General features: G+C 42.0%; 1 protein-coding gene across 8 annotated transcripts in view; it reads left to right on the top strand.

Moving 5' to 3' along the window:
• The window catches only part of plekha4 (pleckstrin homology domain containing A4), a 16,726-nt gene extending 1,990 nt beyond the window's left edge, over positions 1-14,736 (top strand). Inside the window, exons 1-24 of one of the 8 annotated variants that reach the window (XM_008283315.1) lie at positions 15-726; positions 1,007-1,025; positions 1,202-1,300; positions 1,397-1,469; positions 1,564-1,664; positions 2,220-2,338; positions 2,427-2,639; positions 2,749-3,049; positions 4,918-4,977; positions 5,205-5,354; positions 6,083-6,142; positions 6,244-6,324; positions 6,634-6,786; positions 6,885-6,983; positions 7,200-7,308; positions 9,035-9,108; positions 9,386-9,490; positions 9,571-9,661; positions 9,924-9,979; positions 10,427-10,567; positions 10,654-11,055; positions 11,825-11,946; positions 12,045-12,154; positions 13,020-14,736. In XM_008283315.1, coding sequence (XP_008281537.1) covers positions 1,008-1,025; positions 1,202-1,300; positions 1,397-1,469; positions 1,564-1,664; positions 2,220-2,338; positions 2,427-2,639; positions 2,749-3,049; positions 4,918-4,977; positions 5,205-5,354; positions 6,083-6,142; positions 6,244-6,324; positions 6,634-6,786; positions 6,885-6,983; positions 7,200-7,308; positions 9,035-9,108; positions 9,386-9,490; positions 9,571-9,661; positions 9,924-9,979; positions 10,427-10,567; positions 10,654-11,055; positions 11,825-11,946; positions 12,045-12,154; positions 13,020-14,212 — 3,930 coding nt within the window. In that variant the 5' untranslated portion in view covers positions 15-726; position 1,007 and the 3' untranslated portion in view covers positions 14,213-14,736. Of the gene's footprint in view, positions 1-14; positions 727-1,006; positions 1,077-1,201; positions 1,301-1,396; positions 1,470-1,563; positions 1,665-2,219; positions 2,339-2,426; positions 2,640-2,748; positions 3,050-4,917; positions 4,978-5,204; positions 5,355-6,082; positions 6,143-6,243; positions 6,325-6,633; positions 6,787-6,884; positions 6,984-7,199; positions 7,309-9,034; positions 9,109-9,385; positions 9,491-9,570; positions 9,662-9,923; positions 9,980-10,426; positions 10,568-10,653; positions 11,056-11,824; positions 11,947-12,044; positions 12,155-13,019 lie in introns of those variants that run through there. The other 7 variants (XM_008283313.1, XM_008283314.1, XM_008283312.1 and 4 more) reach the window with 7 other exon arrangements.
• Positions 14,737-15,520: the final 784 nt, after the last annotated feature.

Raw genomic sequence — 15,520 nt, 5'->3', positions numbered from 1 at the left:
AACAGATTTAACTGGACATCTAAAAAAAAAAAAAAAAAAACAGACCTATTTGAGGTGTTTAAACTATAACTTACATAAAAAGCACAAGTTATAATTAAGTAAAAATTGCATATATCTGTGCTATTATGCAGCACTAATGGAGTTTGCTGTATAAAACAATGACAGCAGGTGCAGATGTGACAAACATACCACAACATCTGACATAAAAGGCTAAATATGCGGATGAATCCCTCAGTGACAGCCTGGCTCTCCAGAAGTCCCTGACACCCCTCTGCACACATTTGTTCTCAACATGCCACTTCACTTTCTCCCGGCACCGCGCACTCTTTTATTTTGGCTTTTCCTGTCCTCGGCAGTACACGTTCTTGCAGCTCGGGATGCATTTCAAATCTCGTCTCTCATACCAGCCCGTCCCCGCTGCCAGATTGGTTTTCACACAGTCCCGGCCCCTCCCTTGCTACCACGGCGACGCAGCTGTCACCTGTCAGTTTCGTGGTAGGGGATGCGCAACCGGCCTGTTATGGCTCAGAATAGCATTGTGGGAGAGTTTTGCTGGAAGTGGGGAGAGCACGGCAACCAAGTCTTTGAGAGAATGAACAGTTGACTAGGAAACTATCTCAACTATATAGGAATGTAGCATATGTGTGTTCGGAGGTTACGGGGTGCCGCTCATGGGAGAGACTGACCGCTTCTACAGGGGGAGAGACTCTGGTTCACATTGCATTGGTAAGGCCTCATGTCTCAGCCACACCAACCTCAACAGGCTCATTTGAATGTGTAGGCAGGGCTACACTGTGAGGAGTTGTTGTCCAGGACTGATTGTGATTCATAGTTTTGAGATTTTCATGGTATTCAGAACTATAATTTATACAGTTATGTTATCTGATCTGTTTGTGCAGTTTTTTAAATGTATTTTTGCGGCGCCTCTGTCTGACATGATCTTCTCATTCTCATTGTCTTTGTTTTAAAATCTGTGATCTGAATGGATTTGTTTCTCTCCCGGCAGAATGGATGACCAGGACAGAGTAAGCCAAGCATCCAGTGTGGCCACAATATCCTATTTTCCTGTCATTAAGGTTTTTTTTTTTGCTTTTTTTTAAAAAAAAGTTTGCATGGCTTTTTGTCATTGTGCGCATGGGTGTCTTACTGTGACGCTGCTAAGGCATAGATATGTGCATGATGTAAGTCCATCTTCTAACAGGAAGGTGATGGGAAGGTGCAAACATTTGGGAAACGATGTCAGGCTGCCAAGAGGGACCCCAACTGTGCCGTGGTCATCAGAGGATGGCTCAACAAAAAGGTAATTTTGGGTTGTAAAATATATATAATTTCCTCATTGTATACAGAAGAGTGTGTGGGCTGAGTGAAGCTAACAACATTTATTTTTCTTCTGCAGGACAGCTCTGGTTTAAAGCTGTGGAAGAGAAGATGGTTCGTCCTCTCCAACTACTGTCTGTTTTATTACAAAGGTAAGAACCACAGCTGTATCGCAGCACTTTGTCTGGATACAACATTTCCATGTGCATCTTTTCTCATGTTCGGGTCTATTCCGTCCTCCATCAGACAGCAGAGAAGAATCAGTGCTGGGCAGCATCCCACTCCCGAGCTACAAAATCCTGTTCTGCACGCCGCGGGAATGCAAGAACAGAAAGTTCACCTTCAAGGTATCATCATCTAGTCATGATTGTAAAAATGTAAGCTGTTGTCCGATTATTACATTTGGCTTGTTTTGTTTAGTGTTAAACCTACAGTCGTCCTCAAATGTATTCAGACCCTCCCATTAAAGAAGGAAAAGAAATATATATATATGTAAAAAACTAAAAAAGCAAACAGGCATGATGGGACCCGTAAACTAATACTTTGTTGAACAACCTTTTGAGCCAATCGCTGCAATCAAGTGTTTTCTGTAACTCTCGATCAGACTTCTGCACCTTTTGACAGGTATTTTGATTTCACTGCTCATCAGCAAAGTTCTCTAATTTGGACAGTATTTTTTTTTCTTTTTTTCAAATTATTATTTTCAACCACGATTCAAAAGCAATGTCTTATTTCACTAAATTATAATTTAGCAAATTTTTATTTATTATTACTTGTTTCAGTTTCTAGTTATTTAGAGAATTTTGCCTTTTCTTTAATGGTATGAATGAATTTGAGGACAACTGTTACCAACAGGGGTATTACACATCCAGCATAACTTGTAAATAATGTCTGTAATCTAGGTGGTGCACCAGGGAATGCGCTCTTATTTCTTCAGTGCTGACACTCAGGAGGACATGTTGGGTTGGGTCCGAGCCCTCAGTCAGTCTGCTTCCATGGAGCCAGACAGCACCATGAACAGGTAGAACCACCGCTACGCTCATCAGCTTGTATCAAACCATTTTTCATTCCATTTTTACTGTATGGAGCTTTTTCTCTCATCCTCCCAGACGTTGCTCAAGTTATCAGGATTTTACGCAGATAGGTGGCAGCACTGAATCGGTGGACTTCCCCAAAGCCCCCTCAGATGAAGAGGGTCCCCCCCGAAAACACCGGCACGCCAGCAGAACCCTAAGTGAACCATATCAGCTGAGCGGAGGGAGGATGGGGAGGTCGCAGTCAGAGCACAGGGAGAGGTGGGGTGGACTTCAGAGAAACACCAGGTTGTCAAGTCATCTCTCTGCATGAGATGGTTAACTTTAAGGCACAAACAAATATGTGAGAGACGTCCTGGGTTGGTAATCTATTCTTCTTTTTCTGGTGTTTCCGCAGCCCTTCAAACAGAACCCCCAGCCCTCCTGAATTCAGCAGAAGACGAGCTTACTGTCCAAACAAAGAGGAAGATTCTCTCCCCGGTCAAGACATGCCACCACAAACAGACGCGATGGGGACGACCTCAAGAGGCCAACTGGGGTCTCGACCTCACACGCCAGTGGGACGGGTGGACATCCGACCCCATGATGACCCGCTCATGGGGCCACAGACCCTGTACTACGCACCTGCTTCACCCAAGCTGGAGTTCAACTCCACTCCTACAACACCAGTCACAGAAAGGTGGCAAAGTCTGAGCAAGGTCAGGATGTTTTGTTTTGTTTATCTCGATTGTAACATATCGTTCATTAGCTAAGATTCCTGACGTAGTACTAAATCTAAAGCACGATAGAGATGTTATTGAAGAACTAGTATGTTAAATAAGTCATATAAACCACATCACCTTATCTCATTTCTAGTAAACATCATTGGCTATTACTGTTTTATTTACCTATCAATGGGAGTTTTAGTGTTTGGCCCAAATTTGCTGTATTTTTTAGCTGCCAAGGAACCAACTTTACGCTTTAAGTTAATTTTCCTCCTGACACGAACCACTTCTTCCCCTGTGGAAACATTTATATCATATCGTGCATTGTTCTGAAGGAGTTTTTCAATGTTTCAAAAATAACTCTGATAGTATCGTCTCCTCTCTAAGTGGGCTTCAGGCTTACACTTTCTAACAAATGGCCTCTGTTATAAACGGAAGCTGTGGTATTGGTGAAAAAGTAGGCAAGGGGAGGTCTAATGAAAGATGCTCTTCGGCTGCATGGTGGGAAATAGAGTCACGTGTTGTTTAGCTTCAAGCAGAATTCCAGTTTATTTGAACGGTGCGTGTTTCCCATTAATGTGGCTATTGTCGCTAACTTTGCACTCTTCACCTCCGTGGTAGAAATTCAGGGGAAGGGTGTGTAGCTGGAGGCAGTTAGCATGAGATCCCCGCAGTTTTCCCAAGAAGCAGACTTTCTCAAGAATCACTATTGGTTTTGAAAGTAAACAGAAATGAGTCACCTGGAACGGCTGTACTTGGAACTGTTCTAGCTTTAGAGCTGAGCTGTTGCTAGAGTCGCTCTCGTTCTTTTCTTAGAGTTGATTTTGGGGAGGGGAAACATGATCTCCAAGACAGCAATGTTAATAAAAGCTGCAGATTTATTAGATGTAGGTCCACAACTTGGGTTATTATTATCAGTGGACATATGGATGTTTTCCAAGTTTGGCATCACCAGGTTCCACCCTTCACAGCAATGGTTTTCCTCCTTAGTCAGCAGCAGAGCAACGAGCGCAGGAACACCACCAGTTTCAGATGTATGTTGTTTTTCAGGAATCCTGTTCTTTTCTGGGGCTACACGGTGGATCGGTGGTTAGCACCGTTACCTAGTAGCTACAAGATCCCTGGTTCGTGTCCCGGTTAGGACTACCAGGAATCTTTCTGCGTGAAGTTTGCATGTTCTCCACGTGCAGCGTGGGTTCTCTCCGGGTTCTCCGGCTTGCCTCCCACAGTCCAAAAACATGTTGAGGTTAATTGGTAATTGTAAATTGTCCATAGGTGTGAATGTGAGTGTGCTTGGTTGTCTGTCTCTAAGTGTAGCCCTGTGATAGACTGGTGACCTGTCCAGGATGTCTCCTGCCTTCACCCTGAGTCAGCTGGGATAGACTCCAGCCCCCCACGACCCTAGTGAGGATTAACAGATGTATAGATATAGGTATAGAGTATATATATATATATAGTATTGTATAGACAATGGATGGATGGTTTTCACCTCAATGAAAGTCAGCCTCACAGTTGTAAACAAATATGTGTGAGCAGATGAATATGTCGGTGATCAGGTCTACTATCACTGGATGGAGATCCCTAATGGAGTCGGTGTTTTGGTCAGACCAAAACAAATATTGAATCTTGCCGTTCACAAGCTGTTCTGGATGACTACTCTTTTCCTCAGATCTCAACAAAAGAGGGGAAGAGTGCAAAGTTAGATAGCCACATTAATGGTGTAAACACCAGGATGAAATAAAACTGAATTCTGAGTGAACCCATAGTGTGGGTTAAAATGTATGGTAACATGTGCATTTCAATCCTTTAATTTTGTTTCAAGAGCTCCTGTTGCTCACATCTTGTCTTTTCTTTTTTCACAGCCTGTTCCTACTTATGGTTCTGTCCATCACATATCAAGTGGGCGAAGACCTTTGGGAAAGGTGACTAGATGAGAATATACGAATATCAGATCAGTTTACAGCAAAACATCCACACTAGTGTGCAGCACATCACAACTACTGAGTAAACATCTGTTATCAGTGATACTATGGAGTAAAACCCACTTCTACACATTATTGAAGTCTCTAATAACATTGTGCACAGCAGCGCAGTATTCTGTTTAACATCATGTGTTCTCTTTCCACACACATGCTGTCTCTTCCTTCAGAGCTACTCCACAGGGGCACAGGCAGACTTGCTGCCCCCTTTACCCCCCTCATCGAGAGCTGCACATGCCCCCCACCCCCCACAACACCACCACCACCATCATCACCATCACCGCAGCCATTTATCTGTTTGTGTGCTACCGCAGGCTATGGTACCGGCTGAACTGTGCTGTTCTTATGGCGTTCTGTGTGGTCCGACGTGGTGTCGTGGCATTTTTATATCTGTCTCATGTCGTCAAAAAACTTTGTCTGTAACTGTGTGGACTCTAACATTATTGTTATGATCCTGTTATACTGGTCTGTGTACTGTTATATGTATGTCACTGAGTTGTTGTATGTTCATGTCACTGTCTTGTTTTGTCTCAGTGCAGATTTTTTGTTACTAATCAATCATATGTCTGTTATTATTGTTATTACTGTGTTTAATAGTACTGTTATATCTGAAGTTGTTACATCTATACTGTGGTTTGTCTATGATGAGTACTGCCATTACTGTACATACTTGAGTATTACATAAAGTTGCTGTTTGTTATGTTACAAATGCATCATATTTGAGTACATTTTGAAATTTTTCTTTCTTAAACTTGTGGCCAAACTCATATTAGATGGCTGTAGTGTGCTGAAGCTTGTGCAGTGCTCTGTTGAAACAGCTCAATCTTCACATTCAGGCACTAACAACAAAGCATTTAAGCATTAACATACACATAATACGCTAAATATGTGTTGAGATTAATTCGTTAAAAATATCTTTATATATATTTAGATTTCCAGTCATACATCTAAGACTAGTGAACCGGACAAAGTTGTATCAAACATGACTCTTTCAAAACAAAAAAGAAAAAGAAAAAGTTAAACGAAACATTGATATTTAATATTTCAGGCTCCGAAACCTGACCCGAGGGAAATGCCACCGATCCGGCCTCTTGAAAGTGACGCAGATGTGAGTGTTCGTAATTTAGTGATGTAAATTTTAACGGGAATAAAACTAGTGAAAGATTTCTTTTTGAGGAGACACAAGTTTGAAATCTCCCTCTCCTTCAGGTCGTGCTGACGAGGTTGTGTGGGTGTGACAAGCTGCTGCAGTCTCTGTCCGTCGAACTGGCCCAGTTACAAATGGATAAGGTTAGTGATTAGACTGCAAATGTACGGCTGTTTACACAAGACATGATCAATACATCTCATTTAGAAGTCACATTAGATTCTAAAATTTAAAACCAACCAAATACCTTGAAAATCGATCTCCGCATTTGTCAAAATTTTAAATACAATTCAATAAACTAATTTAAAAAGATAAAGCTTTCTAGTGCTATATTCTGTCTTTTTGGGAACTACATATGAAAATATGGCACAAAGCTGAATATTGTGCTTTTTTTTTTTCATTAAGGATAACAATGAAAAAACAATAATAGAAACGTATGTCCTCTGTTGCAGGACAGTGTCCAGTGTGCATTAGAAGTGTCCAGGATACAACTAGAAGAGTGGAAAAGTCAGGGGCCTCGAGCACACGAAGAGGTTCTGACCCAGAAGGCTTTGCTCCAAGAAGAGCTGGTCACAATCCGGGCCAGAATGTGTGACGTGTCAATGGTGTGTTACAAACATGGTGAAGAAAAACAGCGTCACTACATAAATCGGTCATTATGAATGCTTTTCGTGTTCATAAATCCTCTCATCCTTGTGTTTAGGAAATGGAGCGAGTATGGAGTCAGTATGAGAGGATGGAGAGTGAACTGTCCGTTATACGTTCACACCTTCAGCACATCTGTAACTTTGGCATGCCACAGGTATTTGTAAATTACAAGCCATTGCTACTGTTTTCTACAAATATATAACTCATCTTTGGGGATGCAGATGATCATTTTAAATTAATTCGCTCTATGTCTCAGTGAGAGTGTTGCCAATGTATAGTGTCGACCTATAGTGTTGAAGTCATGTGTCTTTTAAGCAAACGGCATGTTCGTGCCGGAAGACATCTCATGTGTCAGTTTCTATCTGATCAGGAGCAGTCTCAGGCTCAGAGAGAGCTGTGGATGATGGAGGACATCCTCGCTGGACTGAAGGTCAACAGGGATCATTTCCGCTTCCTGCTGGGACTACAGAGACACCACAGTAAGACTCATCTGCTCCTACTGTTCAGAGCCTTACTGTACATTACTGTGTTCACTCAGTTGGAACAGTGAAGTTTCGCCTGAAAAACCCCGAGGATGTGGGAATCAGGTCAGCAACCACAACCCTGCATTACCCAGTGGACATTCAGAACTGTTCTTTGAATGGTTGAGCTTATATTGCAGTTTCATCCAACAAGCTTTGCAAAGTTGCCTCTCATTCACCCAATAACACACACTGGTGGTAGTGAAGTACTATATAAAGTACTGGCCTAACTATAGGGAGCAACTTGGGACTCGGTGTGTTGCCGGACACATTGACATGTAAACATGATGAGCTGGGGATCAAACCATCTACGCTTGGATTAGAGGAACTGTTCTTTCTGAGCCACAACCTGCCCACATGTAGCATGTTAAAATAAAACAATACCAATAATAACAACTTCATTCATGAAGCATCTCTTTATCACAAAATGCTTTAGAATAAAGACAGATATCGCAAGTAATAAATAATCCATCCATTATCTAGCAACCAATTATCTCACTTAATCCTCACTAGGGTCACGGGGATGCTAGAGTCTATCCCAGCAGACTCAGGGTGAAGGCAGGGGACTGACAGGTCACCAGTCTATCACAGGGTTGAACCAGGGATCTTCTAGCTGCAAGGCGATGGTACTAACCACTGAGCCACCGTGCAGCCCAGTAATAAATAATATCCAAGCATATAATTTCACAAAATAAAATCAATTAAGTAGTCGACATCAAATACCAGAAATTAGGAATAAACCAAACAATAAAACTGAGCCTTAAGAAGAGATATAAAAGAGGATACTTTTGTTTGCCTGCCTGAGATCTCCAGGCTGGAAGTTCTACAGCTGAGGAGCCCAAAAAGAAAAGACCTGCTCACCTTTAGTAACAAGACTTTGGAGCCATTAGTAAGGCCCTGCTGCAAGATCTGAGGCAGTAACATAGCAGATCACAGATTTAGGCAGGAGCCTATCCATTCAAGTCCTAAAACACAAACAGAATGCTCTTAAAATCAATTCTGAAACTCAATGGCAACCAGTGAAGGACAGCTTGAAGCAAGGTAATACGGTTGCTTCTATTGTTGTGTGTTAAAACTCTTTGAATTGCTGATAGCAGAATAAAGTATTTTGCAGTGGTCAAGTCTGGAGGAGATGGAAGCATGTATGACCTTTTCTAAGTCTGCAGAGGAGAGAAATGACCTGATCTTTGTCTTAGTTGGGCAAAACACTGCTTTGGTCACGTAAACATTAAAACACTTGTAATAATTAATAATTATGATCACTTCAGATTTGATGTCATTGAGCTCCAGTTTTATAATACTCTGAAATATCTGAAGTACCACAAGACCCAGAAAGTTATAGAGTTTAACTGAGTGCAGATCCTGGATGGGTGAATGAACTCAGTGAAGTGATTCCTTTCAAGTTGCACACGGCAGTTTTACATAGAAAAAGGTATCAACCAAAAAACCTCCTGTTTCATTGTATAAGAACCTCGCAGTTTAACTTAACTGAAAACATCAGGACTTAATGACTGACAGTTTAAGACTGGACACTAATGTTACACTACATGTGAACAATTGCACCTTGCTGCCACTTGGGGCCGCCAGTGTGTTGATTTTTCCTGGTCCATCTTGATTGTGCACGTTCAAACCTGACAATAAACAGACGGTGTCAACACTGTGACCTTTCCTGTCTCCCCCTCAGTGTTCCAGTCTGCAGCTCCACATCCTGGGTCCCCTGGTTCTCCCACAGAGAGGCTGCAGAGTGGACTGCCAATGGTACGACTCCTGTCCATTGTTCCTTTGTCAGAGGCCCCACACGTTTGCTCACTGCTCGTGAACAAACGTGGAATTGTTGTGCACTCAGGAGAGCATCTGTTGAATAAGTCTGTGGGCATCTGGCGACGTTTTAGCCTGCAGGGGTTTTCTTTAAACAGGATTTGGTTTAAAATACATAACGTATTGAGAGCCTATCAGTCTGGCATAGATACAATAATAATCTTCCGTAACGCTTTCATAGTTTTAATCACGTCCCTTGCGACTATGATCCAAGCAGGACATGGAACAAGAGCCGCCAGTCCGCCCACCGTTACCCCAGGAGCTACAGGAAAGCCACCAGAGCAGGGACCAGGGCCACGGTTGGAGCGAGTCACCATACGAGGTGGGAAACACTGACGTTATCGATGACGAACACAGTCGGATTTGACAATGGTGTCACGTATTTCTGTGCTGATGTTTCAGGGAATCTACAGCCACACTGTTGATCCTACGCACAGAAGAGGAAACAGTCAGCCTGACCTCCTTAACGTGAAAGCACACAGAGACGCATCCGGTGGGCATAAATACACTTGATACGAATAGAGTGATATTAATACAGCGTGCCGTAAATTAATATTTTCTGTCACATCTATTATTCATAGCTTTAATGGGTGTTTAATGCAGTAATCTAAATCATGTTGTTGGCCCCCCCTGTGGCTTTGTTTTGCCTTCCACCCTCATATTTCCGATTTTCTCTTTGTTCCTGTCACCCATCCTCTCTCTCGCTTCCCTCCATCCGCTTTTTTTTTTCCCCTCTGTTTTCATTTTATCTTTAGAATCCCAGCCCGGTTCAAAGTGGATCCCACCAGACACAACCAACCAATCAACCAAGGTTTGATTCTTCATAATTTCCCGTATGCTGGTATGCAATGTGATCCAAAACGCTCCAAATATAGAAGCAGTCAAAGCTGATTTTTCCTCATTGCAATCACAGCCAAATTCCAATTCTTTGATTCTCTCATCTTCCTTGCAATTAGGGCATGTTGCAATGCCTGTTGTAGGCGAGAGGGGGAGGCAGAGGCTCACGTCTCAATACAGCAGCTTCTCGCTTTTCTGCCACCCAACCCCCCCTTTCTCACATGCACACACACGTATATGTATATTTATGACATAGCACGCAAGCAGCCATATGTATTTTCATGCACACATGCACTTCCGCACAAACAGACGCAAACACAAAGCCATAATAATCACCTGTTTACTGTCAGTCATGTTTTGTTTTTTTTGCTTCATATGTGCATGTGTTCATAAATGACTCATATTTCAACATCTTTATTAGAAGATGAAAATGAAAATGAGCGAAGAGGAGCAGATTGAGAGGATGAAGAGGAATCAGGAGAGGATGACTAACAGGAAGAAACCTCCCATACCTGCTCCAAGCACCCAGACCCAGAGTCAAAGTTCAGAAACAAAGGAAGAGGTTTGCCCAATCATTCATGACTGACTGAATCAGTACATTATATATATAGTATTCAAATTTACTAATCTATCTTGGTATTTCCTAAGGCCCCCTTTCCCTTAAGGGTGACACGAGTTGTGACAGCCGTCCTGCCGTCCTCGCTGGTGGCCAGACGAGTTTCTGTCGAGGATCCCCCGGCTGAGCTCGACATCCCACTGCCCGAGCAGATCCCACCCGAGATGCAGCAAAAACTGGCTGAGCAGAACAAGAAGCTGTTGAACAAGCCACCCAGGCGGCTGTTGTTGGACAGCCCCGATCAGACCCGGGCCTCGGTGGAGATGAGCCCGGATCAGCCCGTTAGAAAAACTAGCAGAATGCAGCATCAGGGAGCATCCAGGATCCCCAAGAAGGAGTCGCGTTCAGAAGCGAGCAGAGCCGAAAGTACATCAAGCAACCAAGTTCAGGACCAAGCAGGTTTAGGAAATGGAAGCGAAAGCTCGAGTCTCAGGGTAAGAAAAAATAAAATAACAATAAAAAAATGTCAAAGGCAAAGATTAACTCACAAACTATACATATTGCATTTTAGTGTATTTTATCTGAATCTGATTTGTGTTTTGGCAAAATTGGAGTTACCTCATTTGTGTGAGGGCGTGATGATCGCAAACATTTTCCTTCAAATATATAAATTTTTTATTTTTTTTTAAATCTAATATTACTAAGCCCAATATGTGGAAACGATTATTAGCTTTGACACAAACCAGGCTTGTGCTTTTGATGAAGGTGAAGAACTGAGCATAACTATAACCATTATTACTCAAGATAAAATAAAAGGCATAGAGACGTTTAACTACCGTTCTTACAAACAGACTGTTATTAAATTTAAATTACAGAAATTCAAATATTTATTTGATTTGGTGACGTACTGTTGCAATGATACAAGTCGCCACTGATCACAGATGTCTAAAACAATTTCACAGCTGGAGACTGATGCTCCAAACTTAAGCAATGCATCATTTTCTGTAATGTAATTCTAAACAGAACATCTGGTAAAATCTTGTTTATGCAGGTCTGGTAAATTTAGAAGATATCAAGAAAATGAACTAATGTAAAGGCTGTGTTCAAGCTGTTAAAAAAGGCCTGCAGTCAGGATTAACTCTCATTGTATTAGTGATGTAGATTCCCTCACTGTACTGAAAATGAATAACCGCATTAATGTAGTTATCATATTAGGTACGAATATTGTGACGTGCATATTTTAATATAAAACTGCGTGAACAGGGAGACGATCGCTCTTCTGTCCTTCTGACCCCTGACACGGACCCTGACCCCTGTCTGACCCCTGAACAGCGAGAGGCCAAGCTCCGACGAGTGGAACGAATACGAGAAAGAGTCATACGGAGGTGGGTTTTCTACTGTCTTTTTTACTTGCTTAAATGGTTTGCGCATGTGCTTTACGTTGATGAACTTCTCCACAAATTGGTTGCTGTTTATCTATCAGCGCAGTCAGAGAGAGTGCTACTACACACAACCAAGTCCCAATCAGGGGACAGCGGAAGGACGTTCACCAGGATCGCCCTGATACAGCGAGAAAACAAAGAATGAAAGCAGGTACCTAACATGTGAAATATTGTGATTTGGATGAAGTCTGAGAATTAAGATACAGTTTAACCACAATTTAGTAATCACAAATCATTTTTTTTTTGGTTTTGTACTCATGAAACTAGCATTTACTCGATATTACCTTTAAAAGACATGCAATAGATCGGGGCTGATCAAGGCCTTTTTTTAACTGATCAGTAGAAGCATGAACCTAAGCCCAACCTTTTGTTTACATCTGTTGTCACACTGGTGTCATAAAGGGAGAGCAAAATACCTGGCAGGACCCTAAGAATGCAAATTTTGAACATGTTTCTTTATAAATGTGGCATTATTAATCAATATTTGATCAAATGATATACAAACTGAGCACAGTAGATATTTGTTCTGTGATTTTTTTTAATCAACAGAAACATGGCCTCAAATGTAGCTTAAAGCTACATATTCTACTAGAATATAAGAATGTAGTCAGTCTTGGTTTGTCTCAGAAATATTCAGTTTTGATCGGGGGGTCAGTAAGCGTCACAGAAGTCTTTGTCATGGTGGCCCTTCATAAGTTAAACACCAACACAGCTCTCTGCTTGCCAACACAGAGCTGTTAGTAGTGCGAGTGGCTGCCTTCTGTGGTCGCTACAGTATCAAACAGTATGAGACGCCACCTGGTGGTGCAACCAGGTACTACAGCTATTGTACAACACTTGAAGTGTGTATTATCAATGGTATCAGATAGGATCATCAGATACTTAATATTAAAATACTCAGATCAGATTAGAGGCAAAAAAAAAAAAAAAAGGTAGATCAGGACATCCCTAAATAGGAATATATACCACTTGTGTTTTAACTAACTGATAAATCTGCCCTATTTCCCCATTTCCAGGCCATGAATCTCACAATAGCTATGGAAGCAGTGAGAATAATTTCAGAAGTTCTGCAGAACTTCAGCTGTCTAGCACAACATCTCAGGATGACGATGAAGAACAACAACATGTTAAAAAATCTAAAACTCAGGTCAAGTTTGGGAACAAAGCACAGCACAGTGGGAGAGCAGGGGTTGCCAAAACCAAAATCAAACGTCCGGATTCACCGTATCACGTCTCATCCATGATTGTCTACCAGAAAGATGGAGGAAAAGGGTTCATAAGTTGCAAGGACGATGAGCAGAAGAAGCTTGAAGAACCTGCTGACGATGATAATGAAAGTGATTTCAAGTCCTCTGATCTGAGATCCAAGTGGTTCCTCTCCACCAACCAGTGGCAAGGGTTCATGCCTCTGCAGATCCCCGGCATAGAAACACTGTGCAATGAGGAGACGGCAGACATGGAGACTCAACCAGCTTGCTCTGATGACAATAATGATTCCAATGAAATGTCATCAACAGTGAGTGAAAGCTTAGAGAAAATGAAAGAGAACCATTCACTCTTCTACAAGATTGCATGTGACATCAGTATTTCCGACTCGGACATAACAAAGAATGATGTGAATCCATGTGCTCAGACATCGTCTAGGCCAGAAGAGGAGGAAACACTGCTGATCACTGAATCTGATGGGGCTGGTAATGGTGGGACATCATCCGACCAAGAGAGCAAGGATTCCACGCAGCATTTGACATCAGATGTTACTGAAAACAATCAAACAGCTGATAACAAATCCCAAGATTCAACAGGGGAAATCGAGGAGAAAGCAGCAATAACAACTACAGCAAATCCATCAGAAGAGGAATGCGTTAATGAAAAGATCACTCCAAACGAATACGAGGACAACTCAGGGCAAGAAAGCAAGCTGAAAGTTGCAGAAACCATCGATGAAGCTCGTGTTCAGGACGCTGATTCAGATCAGACCCTGGACAAATGTGCAAAGACAAAAGAGCCAGAAGAAAAGAAAGAGGACCAAGAAAGAGGTGAAGAATTAAGGAAATGTAGAAGCCTAAGTGCCGACAACTATGAGATTATGCAAGAAAGAGGTGACAAACACGTTGTCGCTCTATCCAGCTCTTCGTTTGAGGGCGGAAGTGTGATTCGGAGTGCTTCCTTTGGGAAGGCAAGAGTAACTGTACTGAGGACAAGTTTGTAGAAGCAAGAACAGTGGCGACTTAAAGAGCTTAAGTGAACGAACTTGGGAAGGACAAGAACACAGTTAAGTGATTTATCGTAACGGAAAATGAGAACGAATGAGGACTTGGAAGGGTTTTGACCTAACTTAGAGTTAGAATTTCTTTAATGGGAACAGAGAAAATCAGAAATGGAGGTAATATATCGTAAACTTGAACATTTCCATTTTCATTAGTAGGATATCAGCGCAGACACAATGGAAAGTCTTAATATATCATCAAAATACAACTATGTATGCAAATATACTGTAGTTCTTGCAGCTGATGGTACAAACCAAATACGTCATGTATGGTTGTTGTCAAATACGTGTCCAGTGTTTGAAGTTAACACATTCATTCCTCTCAAAATACGCATCTAACGCAACACAGGAATTATAGACGATGGCTGCTTTTGGTTCGGCAACATAACCCTGTCACCGTAACAAAATGTGTTTTGTATCACAGATTGTATCCTGATTGAATAAACATGTTGTGTGCTACATCGAGACGCAGACTCCCGCGTTAATATGTGCGAGAATCACATTTATGTTACATCCTTTTTGCTCCCACCCACCCCACCCCCCCTCCCCTCCAACGACGGTCCCCTGGGTGCTCGGTTTGCTGCTCTCTGAGGAGACCTGATGCAGAATTACATGGAGCCACCGAAAATGCCTTTGTCACTTTAAATCCTCGCCGTGTCTCAGCCGATGACATCATTGTCTGAGAACACATTACATCACCCCTTCCCAGGCTCTCTCTCTTAAAGACAGCACCACCTTATGTTTACTGAGCCACACACACATGCAGACACACACATACAGAGGGAGAGAGAGGGACCTACTGATCTGTTTACAAATGTGATATCAATACCAACATGCATATTAATAACAGGGGCATTTTATGCATGTATGGGCCGCTGGATTCATTCAGTGCTGGATGTTAAATTAAAGGCAGAAGATATGGATGTATAGCTCCATAAATGTAACAGGATTACATATGACAACATTCATTTTAAATGTGTTTGTGCTTTGATTTACTATTATTGCAACTACACTGCAGACATTGCTGAATAGTTTTCAAGTGTGTGTGCTCTGACATACATCGACTACACAGTCTGTTTGGAGCAGAATTGGGAAAAGGTGAAGCTCAGCATGTGAATAATGGTGATTTACGTGGCTGCTTCCATAAGATTACTACATATACTGACATATTAAACAGCTAGAGCTCAGATTAGTGGAATAAATGCTCACATGAGTTATTGTAATAGTTTGAAGTTGGGCCTGCAGCTTTCT

The sequence above is a fragment of the Stegastes partitus genome, unplaced genomic scaffold, assembly GCF_000690725.1.
Source record: "Stegastes partitus isolate 25-593 unplaced genomic scaffold, Stegastes_partitus-1.0.2 Scaffold306, whole genome shotgun sequence".
Taxonomy (NCBI): domain Eukaryota; kingdom Metazoa; phylum Chordata; class Actinopteri; family Pomacentridae; genus Stegastes; species Stegastes partitus.
The sequence above is the reverse complement of the archived record's forward strand: the minus strand, read 5'-3'. Positions and strand labels throughout refer to the sequence as shown.